The sequence below is a fragment of the Poecilia latipinna genome, unplaced genomic scaffold (genome assembly GCF_001443285.1).
Source record: "Poecilia latipinna isolate Pla-1442-1.1 unplaced genomic scaffold, P_latipinna-1.0 Scaffold846, whole genome shotgun sequence".
Taxonomy (NCBI): Eukaryota; Metazoa; Chordata; class Actinopteri; order Cyprinodontiformes; family Poeciliidae; genus Poecilia; species Poecilia latipinna.
Genome location: NW_015113462.1, coordinates 29717 through 42358, shown reverse-complemented (window position 1 = coordinate 42358; position 12642 = coordinate 29717). Strand labels below are relative to the sequence as shown.

The window sequence follows — 12642 nt, the reverse complement described above, 5'->3', positions numbered from 1 at the left end:
AAGGCAAAAATATTTGGCATTCTTTCTTTCCCCAATGATTGTGGTGTTTTCTGTAAAAACTTTGGGTGAAAACTAAAAGATTATCCTGGTTAAATATGTTCCTTCTTATTTAAATGTAGAGAATCTTGCCACTGGTGCCTTATTTTAGGATAATTTCTGAGCTTCCTGCCAACAATGTGCAATACGCAAGAAATAATCTTTTAATCTCATATTCTGTTGTGCATAATTTGCTCCATGTGGGCTGAACATAGGACCAGTTCGAGGTAAACGCTGCAGTAGCATTATCTGAATATGATCAAAGCTGCAGTGCATTAAATTGAAAGAGAGAATATGCATAAGGCATGTTGTATTTATTTTCCCTGCACCCACAAGTGAAAAATGTAAACAGATAAAGTAACACAAAAACAAATAACACATAAATAATTACAACACAAATACAGCAATCTGCTTTTCTAACCCCTTGAGTGAAACAGACATCCAGAGCTACAGAGATGCATTGTTAAATGAGAAAAAGCTTCAACACATCACTGTTTAACAACAGGTTGTTTTGTGGCTGACAGCCCTGAGACTGGGCTTGACAAGAGACAAACATGCCAGTTTTAATTGGACAAAATATTGTTTTTATATATTTTCTTCAGCACCTACACGGAACATTTTCATACAGAGAAGCAGCGGATGAAGGTACAGGAGAAATCCAGTCAGACATGCACAGCATGCAGCTGTTGTGTGCATGCAACACTATTTATCATATCATCAATATGAAAAACAAAGTCTGCTCATTCAAATGCTACATTTTTTTTTCAATCTACAGAATACATCATTGTTGTAGGTTCATGAGATGCAAAACAACAATTCAATATAAATACCAAAACAAACTTAATTAGTCGATTAAAATTAAATAAATGAAAAACAATAAAAATGTTATTCACAGCATAACAATTTCTCTTATCAGTCGCATATCTGAGGAGTCACTATATACAAAAAAATTAAATATAGTTTAATGTACTAAATAAATTAAAGTGTAAACAACGATCCCACCGTCAGTCAAGCAAAGCTACATCTCAGAGAGAGCTGCCCCTGCCTAACATGCGGTCACTCAGAAAACACACATTCACACAGCTGACAGTTTGCAAAAGCCAAAACATTATAACTGCACACAGATGCTGCAATGGTTTAGGCTGGCAGGGCTCGTTACAACAATTAAACAGTAGAGGGCGATGTTTGCTTATGTTTTCAATGCTGCATTCCCTATCTTTACACCAACATGCTACAGTACCATGGAGCATATGTTATCTAAGTTTTAAACTAAAATTAAAGTCCATTTTAGATTATTTTTTAGAGAACATTGAGGAGTTATATAAAGCTGTGACTGGACAAATTGTCAAGTATGCAGAAATTGACCTACACAAGTGGAAGGCACTGGAAAATATCTTAAATTTGTATCATTCATCTGGGCAATAAGTAAAAAAATAGCTTTTCATTTATTACATAAATCTGAGGCTAAACACAGATAAAAGATAATTATAGGCTCCATTTTTTTTTTTTTTTTTACGGCATGTGAAAATCTTCGGCAAGAAATCTGAAATTTTATTTCAGTGTGTCGTCTAACAATGAATTTGAGGAGAGCAGTTGATTTTAATCTGCTAAGCTCACTCGGGATGCGTGATGCCAAATAAAGTCCGTCTGGTTGGAGTGCTGTATGCTGAGTTCAGAGGTCAGGTCAAAGGCCGTTCAAACAGACACATCCTAAGATGAGATCATGCAAGTTTAATGTGGTGACCGTCATGACAGAAAGCGCTTTGTAGAGGGATCTTTGTACGAGGCTTTGCATGGAAATGCATAAGCAACAGAACACAAGTCATGGCACAGAGACATAAGCTCAGACCTCTCTCTGTATCTCCACCTGTTTATGCTACATCTCTGTTATGTTCATCCACTTCTTTTTCTGACTCTCAGGCTCTCGGAGGAAGAGTGATGTAGTGTGCACCACACTCTGTACTAAGGAAACCTTCGACCCGCATTCATCTTGGTCTTGTTGAAAACAATCGCTCAGGCACCTTACCCATCTCTGTCCTCTTCTCATGCTACCTCATTATTCTGCAAAACAGCTCATTTTCCACAAGTCCTGTCCCGTTCCTTTCCACATTGCTCTGATGACTTCCTTCCAGTTTTCTCTTGATGGATTAGGATCAGGTGGGTGTTTCATCCTCAGAGGTTCGGTGGGTTCTCAATAGCTTCAAACAGATAATTCAGGCAGGCAGTCTGGGCTCGATTTTGAGCGAGAGATCATACAGCGTGTCCTCATCCATGGTCAGAGTCTTATCCATAAGGTACTGAGTCACCTAAGGCAGAAAGACAAATGAGACAAGAGTTTGTATCTTTTTTTTTTTCTTTTTTTTTAGGATTGTTGCTGCAGATGGTTAAAATACTGGAAAGATTTTACAACAGAAAAATGACGTCAGTGATTTGAATAGATTTTTGCAGGGATGTGTTTTGTTTTAAAGACATCAGACTTGAGGTTGATGCTTCTTTGAGGATTTAGTGTCAGATTCTCAACAGAGTGAGTCAAAAACAAAAACAGATGAATAATGAACAAAGGTTAGCTGTGCAGAAGAGCCGCAGGACAAAAAGTGTATCTGAAAAACATATTTATGGCAAAAACAGAAAATATTACGAATATCTGAAGCAGGATGGGCCAAGTGTTCAGGCCTTCTGCAACTGCTCTTTGAGAACCATCAAATTGTTGTTAAACTAACATTTATTGGTGAAAATGTGTTTGAACGTATTTTAACTTTTTTATACATTAAATATGTTTGTAATGTGACAAAACTTCAAGTGCAAGCACCGCAAAGTAACTAAAGTCTAGGATTAATATTAAGTATAGATGCAGTAAAAAAAAAAAAAAGGCTGGTGATCAGATTCATCCCATTTTAGCAGATTCTGGTCAGAATCCAAAAATCTTGCCTCTATGCATTCAGTCAATCCTCCATACATTAGCAGAAGTATTTGTGTAGAGTGTGAAAGTTGCTATCTCTAAAGTGTGCATCTTTGCTTAAACCCAATTTAGAATAAAGATGACTAAAACATGACTGGGTTCTTGTTTACAAAATATAAAGCAATGAGGGATGACTCACTGTAATTTTCGAATGCTATAATCTGAATAAACACTCCTCTTAAATGTTCATAGCCAGGATCAGCTACGAGCGATCAATATGCAAATAAATTATAGTCACAGCTGCTTGCAGAGTATATGCAAGGTCTGCAGCTAAACTCTGCCAAACAGGCTTATGCTTCTTTCTGAAACGCTGCTTTGCTCTCAGGAACATTGTCTGCTCCTGTCATCCTTATGCACGACATGTGGCTCCTGGAGAGTTAAAGCAGGGACTAAAATGTTCTCTTCAGAGAATACTACCTATTATGGCACCCAAATATGCACAACATATGTTGCACTTTTGTAAATACACCAAGGTTTCTCACTTTACTAAAACCCAATAAAGTTTTACTCTAATCAGAAATGGTTGGCTGTTGGTGTTTTTGTTGCTCCATCTCTGGACAGTGCAGTCTACTTCCCTTAAGAAATGTAAAATGTTGGTCTTTCTATGTACTCAACATCTGCAACAAACAACAGCAGAAATAAAGACAATGAAGCAGAAAAGTAACAAAAGAAATTACCTTAGCTTGATGCTCTATTCTGTAAGGTGTCTGCTGGAACTGACGGATCTCTCTGATGATGTGCGAGATCTAATGAAAATGTAAAAACAATTACTAAGAAAAACAAAACAGAGTCTGTATGTATTTCTTATTTGGTTAAACTTGTGGATTTATAAAGCTCACCATCCTCATTTTGGAGAAATTAACAAGACCCTCGTCAGTAAAATTGGGAGTTCCTTCCTCGATAAAGGCCAAGTCAGTCAGATACATTCCCAGGTATGGCACACACGGAGGGTTGCAGCTGCATGATGGACGTTGGAAAATAACACAGTTTACGTCGGAAATTTACATACATGGATCGCATGTCGTAATAATTTTAGACATTGATGCATTTGAACTGTTTTCTTTCAGGTTGGAATATTTTACAGTAATCAGTTTCAATAACTTAAAAAAAATGGGGCAGGTTAAAATTACCTCTTGTTTTTTTTTCTACTTTTGATCAGTACGGTGTCTTACTTTTTCAGCGTCTCCCTCAGGTTTTTAAATCTTCCCTCAGAGGACACGGTCTTCTGCAGTTTGTCCATCAGAGCTTTAGTCTGGAAAATACAACAAACACACCGTGACATTTATTTTAAAAGCATTACTGCAAACGGCACCAAAACAAATACGGGCTCTACATTAACTTCTGGCCCACGTATCGGTCATAATAAAATTAACATTCATACTCCTTTAGTAAATTACAGTCTATCTGGGGATTAGAACAACATAAATGTACTCTGTTTTGTATTTTTGTGATTGCCATAATGTTTGTAATTTTTTAGGATTCACATTTAGGCGCACATTAGAAGTAATAGCTTTTGGACATGTTGTACCGTGTGGTTAGTTTGAAATGTTTATTACATGTTGTTTGTACCTGTTTGCTGACTTTGGCCCAGGTCTTCTTCAGACGGTAGATGGCGCTGCGATTGAGCGCAGATGTGATCTCCAGCACGCCGTTGTAGTTGTTCAGACAGCGACAGATGTCCGCCACGGCGACCCACTTCTCGATGGAGCTGGCTCTCGAGCCAACATCGGTGTGGCTCATAATCTGGGATGCCACCAGGTTACTCATCTGCAAAGGAAATGGGAAGGTCTTAAAGCACCTAGTGTGCCCTAAAGATAAATAAGACACATTTTTCCACAGAGGCACAAGTTACATCATTGAAATGTTGACTTGTTTTCATGATGTAGGGAGTCCTTTCAGTCTTATCGACCTTCATCCAGCCCTGGCCCAGGAACTCTCTGGCACAGAGGAGACAAAGACAAACTGCTGAGCTCAGATCAGCTTGTTAATCCCGCCCGTCCTGGAAGCCTTACAGATGTTTTCCTCCGGGGTCTGGCTGCTTTGTCATAATTTACAGAGGAATGTTAAACCACTTAACTCTGACAAACTAATTTATGAACAGTCTGGTCTCTGAACTCCGTAATTTATGGACTATAGAATGTTAATGTTTTCTCACAATTCGTCTGAAATAGAGTGTTATGTAAGGACTGACTCGTAGGGAATGCTCCTGAAGACGATGTGGTCCAGCAGAGTGATCTGCTCAGCCAGCTCCATCGCCGAGAGAGACTCAAAACACTCAGCCTTTGGGCAGTCCGCCTTAGCACACACACAGAGAACAAACTCATAAACAAGCATAAATAACAAGATGTAAATGTCTAATACAGGGAGCAACTGTGATGGATATGAGCGGTGACAGCCAACTGTCCCCTAGTGACTGACAGTCAGGAAGAGAGAGTCCTGACCGCTTCCGCCTGCAGGACAGGACAACGAGGACTGACCGAGACCTTTCACATCTTACACCAGCAACATGCTGTGTCGCTGAGGTATTTTTATGGTTGAATGCAATTCCCTGGTGAAAGTATTTATGCCGCCTAAACTGTTCCACAAAATGTTGCATGTCACATAAACCTCTGTGTAATGTTATGTGAATCTAATAAGTCTGGAGTGAATTTGTCCCAGTCCTGAGTTTAAACTCTAATAATTCATTTTCACTGCAATTACAGATCACATCAAAATACTAAACCTCCTGCATGTTCTGCTTTCTAAATCAGCCCAGGCTCAGTTTGACTTTATGGAAAACAATTGTGAACATCAATTTCTACATTTTGACGACAATTCTTAAATTGATTTTAATCTGGACTTAGACTAAGCTGCAGCTTTAACAGTTTTCTTATTTTAAGGATTGCCCACCTCCCCATCAACTCTGACCCACTTCTCCGTCTCTGCTAAACAAAAATAATCCCCACAACATGATGCTGCCACCACCATGTCTCACTGTTGGGGAAGGTGTGTTCGGGGCATGTGGGACATTTTGAATGGGATTTCTTATGGCTTGTGGTATTGTTTTATAACATAACTTTGCTTAAAAGTCTCCAGAAATGTATCTATGTTGTGTCTGCTGTGTTTTGTGATCTTCATGCCGCTGTTTGTTTACTAATGTTCTCCAAAAAACCTCTGAGGCTTCAGAGAACAGCTGCATTTATACTAAGATTAAATTACACACAGGTGGGCTCAGTTTATTGGCTTCAGAAAGAAAGAGGTTGCAGCAAATTTTATTTTGGTGTATCGAAGAAGAAAGGGACTGAATAAAAATGTATGACAAACGAAACTTTTTATTTGTAAAAAGTTCCGGAAAACATCCATGTTCATGTCAGGTCAAAAATTTGTAAATTATTTCTATCATATCAAATGCTAATTTATTATATTGAAGCTTGGTCTTGTTCTGTGACAAAATGTAAAAGCATTGGGGTATGAAGAGCATAAACGTTTTTTTATTTGTTGTTGTTTTTTTTTCAGTTTTTAGAGGATACAGTATTTTGCAATGTTATTAATAATATATAAAGGCATCAGCAGGGTAATATAAAGCCATTAATCAAAATTAAATGGTGTGTTATTAACTTAGGCTGTAGTTGATGAGGGCAATATTTGGCAACAAGGGTTGCTAATTTATCTTTATGCAGGGAATTATTGCAGGATAAAAATTGTACAAATGATTTATTTTCTCATAAAATCTGTCATTAAATGCTCTCGGTTTCTCACCATCTGCAAAATATCCTCTATCCTCAACTGGGCATCCTCCTGCTCATCTTGAGAAAGGGCGCTGGGAGACAAAAAATAAATAAATTAAAAGGACAAGAAAATATGTTTATTAAAATTTAATTTAAAAGAATAAGCAACATCTGATGAAAGAGACGTATTGATTCCTTTAACTCAGTTACTGGTGCTGTGTGCTTGTGTCGCACCTTAATATGTTGGCAGTAGCTTTTCTCTCCTGGGGCAGGAGGTCTGGATCTCGCAGCACCTCCTCCAGGAGATAAATCACCGACATCTTCAGCTCCCCATTCATCTCAAAGTCCTAATCACAGAGACAAATAGACACACAGACTGGGCGCGTTCGTGTTGAAGACTCCAAACTAAAACTACTGTAGCTTTTCCACTCTGTCCAGCTCCAGCTAGTCAGGCATCTGGAACTAGCTGCGTCTCAGATATTTGCAGATGCTTGACCATTTTTCCAACCACCCAGAATCCCCTCAGTCCTTACAGTCTTTACACCTTTTTATTCCCATTTAACTCCTATCTCAACTCTAGTTCAGAGGTCAGCATTCAATTTCTTTTTGCTCTTTAGCCACTAGAAGAGCAAAAAGAGCATAGTGTGTGTTGGAGCTCTGCTGTGTGTTAATAAGCCTACTAAAGCTGGCATGTCATCGCAGAATTTTGTATTATTGAAGAAATGTACAGAAAACAGATCAATGCAGTTAGCCTAGAAGGACCTCTGTGCAGAGTCAGGCAATTACCTTGATGTTCAATTCATTAAACAAAGGCCATTTAGCAGAGCGGTTGGTCAGTCGAGCAGGCTGTCCGGCTGAAACAGCAACAATATGCTGTGTGTGTGTGTGTGTGTGTGTGTGTGTGTACGCGCGTGTGTGTGACCCGTTTATATTTTTCAGTAGAGAGCAGCGGAGCAGCAAGAGAACCCATCAGTCACCTGCTTTAATTAGACCACACAGATGCATGAACACAAGCAGGAACAGTCAGACCTGCACACAGCAGTGGGTGTAAACAAACCTGTGAGTGTTTGGAGACCCAGTGACGCAGCACGTTGAGGACCCTGTTGGTTGCAGCTCTGCGGATGATGAACTCTTTATCACAGGTCCTCTCAGAGTTAGCAAACACTGCGAGGGAGAATGAACACAGGTGACAAAATTCCTCATGCGTAAAGGTTTCATATCAGCAGCGTTTAACAGATTATCTATCTATCTGAGGCACATCCACAGGTCTCAATGTTATGACTGACTTAGCATAAAAGTAAGCTAAGTTAAATGAAAAGCTGTTATGTGGTCAGAAAAACTAAAGAAAAAAACAAAAAATTATTTTTATATTTCTTACCCGCTCTTCAAAATGGGAAAGAGAAGAGAACTTGCTGCCCAAGAAAGGCAGATATGTGTCCATTTTCAGAGTTCAGGAAATGTTCTAAAGGAAATTATCTACTTCATGTTAACTTGCCCTTATCTTCAGTCAGAGCAAGAACTTAAAGGGAAAAAGAAAAAAATTTTAAAATCTACTAAAGTCACTTAAACTGGATTTGGCATAAAACAGGAGATGAACATGTGGAAAAATCCTTCCTGGTCACTTCTGGGTTCTTCTGATGCTGTTGGCAAGTTTTTCTTCTTAAGTACCTCAAAAACCTTTTACAAAGCATCGATTTATGGACTCCTTGAAACACCAGAAGACATCAATCCTATAAAATTGGAAGGTTTTTCAGTAGTATAATGATTTGTAAATCGTTTCACTAACTCAAAATCCAACCTCTTCAATAAAGTTTGAACTGTTCAGTATGTTTGAGTTAGAGATTAATGCTAATGCACTGAAAATGTATTTATATTAGAGCTTTTTTCAAACATTTGCCAGGTATGACAATAAATGTGAACTGCACTGTATGTTTTTTAAAACAACTTTCATACGTAATACAGAACACAGAATTCCTTCGAACGCTTCTTTAGTGGCTTTTGCTGTGGCTAAAAAAAAAATCTTCAAGCATTTATCATAACTTTAAATATTTTCTAATTTTATGTGAACCTCTGGTGGCGTTCCAGCACAGCATTGTTTATGCAACACATTTCAAGACTCTCATATTTTTTTTATAATATATATATTTTTTTATAATATACTTGGAACCAGAAAACTAGTACCAGTACAGGGTAAAATAAAGTGTCTACCGTTTTGTTGGTTTTGAATAAATATTGATGCTAAACAAATTAACGCTTGATTAAAACACAGGAGCTCCGTGTATTCGTCCTCACATGAGTGACAAATAAAAACCTGCATGGGCAAAGAACTTTATATTTCAGTTTTCTAATTTTATTAAAGGTTATGCAATAAATCATTCAGTTCAAAGCTCGGCAGTAGGTTTCTGTAGTCTGTGTGCCTTTTGTGTGTTTACCTGGTGGGGTACCATGTCCTGCTGCTGCAGTTGCAATTGCAAACGCTGAGGCAGGAGAGACGGAGCAGCGTGAATTCTCCCCAGACTGAACTGCAGACACAGAGACGCATAATTATCAGCAGCAGCAGCAACACGGCTACTTTTTTCTGCTGTTGCAGTTCAAGAGGAAGGAGTGCATTAAATGACCTCTTCCGACAGCACATCGGGATTACAGAGGCTCCAAATAAATCACTTGACGTTATGAGTCACAACTTTACTTAAGGATTAAAAGGTTGTCCGCTGAGATCATTCTTCTGTTGTAGTGAACATTATTTGTCGTTTATATGTCAACCTTAATTACAGTCTGACAATGAGTAATGTGTTCAATAATTGCACCATGAAAAAAATATATAAATAAAAGAATGTTTTATTTATTTGGAATTAAAAGATTTGAACTTAAAAACTGTGGAGCAACAAAAGACCGTAGAACTTTTTGATTTGGAAAGGTCAAAGTTTTAACAAATTGTATTCATAGTGTCCATTTGCATTTTTAAAACACAATTTCACAAGGAACACTGTGTGACAGATTAGTCCTGCTGAGTTAAAGGTTATCTGAAAATGTAAAAATAATCCATTTCACAAATGTTTCACCAATCATAATTCTGCTTCAAATTTATGTTGGATATCAAGTTTCATGAGAAGTTTTTATAAACAAAGAAGAAAAACACAGGCAAAGCCGTAACTTTGTCTCTAGATTAAGATTACAGAAATCACAATCATCATCAGTCTAAAAACAGTGATTCAGTTTGCAGCAATTCGGTTTACAGATTATCATGCAGTCTAATAGGTTCACTGCATAAAAAAACAACTATTTTAAGCATTTTTAGTTGATCAGTTCTTGCCATCATTTGGGTTTGAGTTTTGTGTCAGGCTGCTGCAGCAGAAATCTTGATCGGCTCACTAACTGGGCAGTGGCACAGCGTTGCCAGCCTGGCACCAACCTGGTGTAACCGTGTGCAATATAGCCCACAAACACACCCACGGATTTACCTCCAGGCTGTCTGTAGCGGAGGTGGCGTGGTGTGGACGGAGAGCGACACGGAGACATGTCTCCCGCCTCGCTGCTCTGCGGAGACTCTGGGATGATTTTCTCCAGCGACACAGATTCCAACACAGCTAGACAGCAAGTTCAGATCAGGAGAAAAACAGCACTGCTTATAATGATGAGCATTAATGCTGCAGTTAGAAATCTGCAAGAAAGAAATCTTTTTTTAATGTAATTATGATCTTTCAATTGACACACTATATATTTATCATTTGCAAACATTGGTTTGGGATTTTACCGACTTTCTACATATCTGTTCCAAATACATTTGACTAATTTGAAAGAAAACATGCATTTAAGAGAGATGGATGACATGTTCAAAAAAAGACACCGACCAGAACAGGAACTGTTATACATTTCTGAATAAATTGGAAGCTAATTCTCAGACATGTTTACTTGTAGAAATTCTCTTACTTGTAAAGAACATCTGTCTTATTGAATGGCATGTTCTCTGGTCTCTTATTTTAGACGTGTACAGAAGAAAGTTCCTGCTAAACTGTCTGTCTAAACCCTTGCAATTGGGAAGCTGAGGGTTTAATTGCAGATTTTTCTCCTGCCACATGATGATGTGCTCAAATGTGTCCATTTGTGAGTGTGGCTAGGTGAATGTAGCTCTAGCACGAAGAGCTATTTTCCCTTTGGACACTTGGAGGTTGTGGTAAGTTTGTGTTGAGGGAAACTTTGACATACTTCTCCGAATGCTCCGCCTCAGTTTTCCACAGAAAGGATCGATCCGCGGAGCCTCCTCCCCCTCGGCTGCCGGGACGGGACTCTGGTCAGGCGAGGAGGGAGTCGGAGGATCCTGTGACGCCTTGCAGTTGTTGGGAGGAGGCGAGGTGGAAGAGGAAGGCGGAGAGGTCGCAGTCGGGGTTGGGGTTTGAGGCGTCGGAGTTTGAGGGGTCTGGGCAGAAGTGGGGCTACTGGCAGCCGACTGGGAGCTGTTGTGGTTGAAGTTTGAGTTGGACAGAGGAGACGTCAGGTCGAGGCCTCCCACCCTGGCAGTGATGGGGGAGTGAAGAGAAAGCTTTCGGATGCGGACAGGGGAAGAGGTGCGGGACTGGATGGACAACGGAGGAGGAGACGAGAACTTGCGGCAGAGACGAGGAGATCTGTCGTTCGTGTTGTCGGTGCCTCTGTTGTTTTGGTTTGTGGCAAAAAACAGCTCCAAGGACCTGGAGGGAGGAGAGAAACAATAAGTTAGCAAAACGATAAGATATTAAAAGAGCAATAAACAAAGAGTTCAGGGGAGAAAAAAAGAGAAAACAAACATAATTGCAGCAGTGTGGAAGATTGTTCTCTCATTATAAAACTTTTTTCTTTTAGAACAGTTTTCATAACAAACAAGAGGAAAGTTGTATTTGGGCTGAGATATTTCCTTAGAGTGAAGATTTTCCAGAGAACTGGGAGGGCGTGAAGCTTCCTGTTATTAGATTTCTTCAGTGATTTGTATTGAGTGGACAAAGGATGTCAGAGCTGTGACAGATTCTTTATTGTTGCACCTCTGTATCCCAGCACACTGAACTGAAGAAATAAAAACATTTCCCATTTTACCCTTTAATTCCCCCCCAATGTTTAAATTCATACCTTTTTAAAACATCAGAAATATTATCGCTTTGTACAGCCAGGGCGATTACTCAGCTTCAATAAAAGCAGTAAAAGGCAGACAAGTGAAGATGAACTTAATACTGCTCTATTAATGTCGAGCCCACAGACAGTTATCATCAGTTTATCCCCGAGAGGCTTTATAGCAGCTGTCAAGACGGTTTGGTTTTTATGGCCTGACGCTGCTCACGATCAATTTTCACTCTCGTTAGAGTTTGTGTTGTGCAGTTTATTTTCACAAAGATGTGACAGGTTTGAAGGAGTGCAGACTGGTTCACATTTACACTTGTAAGAACACACAAATCATAATGTTTCTTTAAAATAGCCAGCATTTATTCGGCAAATATCCACATACATTTATACAAACTTAATCTCAAACTGTAAACTGGAGAAAGACCCAGTGTTTTTAATTTATTGGGGAATTATTACAATGTCAGGAAGTAATAGTTAAACTCACCTATGGAACAATTAAACAAAGTCTGTTCAATTAAATTAGATTAGAATAGAACTGAAATATCCTTTATTGTCCCACAGTGGGGAAACATTTAGCAACAGGACATCATTTACTCTTCCTTTATCCTCCTGACTACCAGTAGTTCATTTTTGTCCTCTGTAGAGGACATTTCTAAACTTGAATGTCTCCCACCCCCTGCATTCTACTGAATTAATTCCTTTTGGTATCTGGAGAGGACATTTAGGGCTTTTCAATGATACCACGTGTGGAGAAGTGGGACTTTTGTATGTATCTTTTTCTAATTCATAAAAATTGCGTTCATCAGTAATACATTTTATGGGAAGAGACAAAGTAAGTGCATAAAACCT

At 38.9% G+C, this 12642-nt stretch overlaps 1 protein-coding gene across 1 annotated transcript in view; it reads right to left on the bottom strand.

Annotated features, from left to right (window-relative positions):
- Window positions 1–111: 111 nt before the first annotated feature.
- Window positions 112–12642, bottom strand: part of rasgrf2b (Ras protein-specific guanine nucleotide-releasing factor 2b) — a 36170-nt gene continuing 23639 nt past the window's right edge. Inside the window, exons 17-29 of the mRNA XM_015047874.1 lie at window positions 10909–11390; window positions 10164–10289; window positions 9135–9224; window positions 7760–7866; window positions 6937–7049; window positions 6734–6794; window positions 5187–5290; window positions 4848–4932; window positions 4565–4762; window positions 4168–4247; window positions 3835–3952; window positions 3673–3741; window positions 112–2342 (exon numbers count right to left, since the gene is read on the bottom strand). Coding sequence (XP_014903360.1) covers window positions 2250–2342; window positions 3673–3741; window positions 3835–3952; window positions 4168–4247; window positions 4565–4762; window positions 4848–4932; window positions 5187–5290; window positions 6734–6794; window positions 6937–7049; window positions 7760–7866; window positions 9135–9224; window positions 10164–10289; window positions 10909–11390 — 1726 coding nt within the window. The 3' untranslated portion in view covers window positions 112–2249. The remainder of the gene's footprint in view (window positions 2343–3672; window positions 3742–3834; window positions 3953–4167; window positions 4248–4564; window positions 4763–4847; window positions 4933–5186; window positions 5291–6733; window positions 6795–6936; window positions 7050–7759; window positions 7867–9134; window positions 9225–10163; window positions 10290–10908; window positions 11391–12642) is intronic.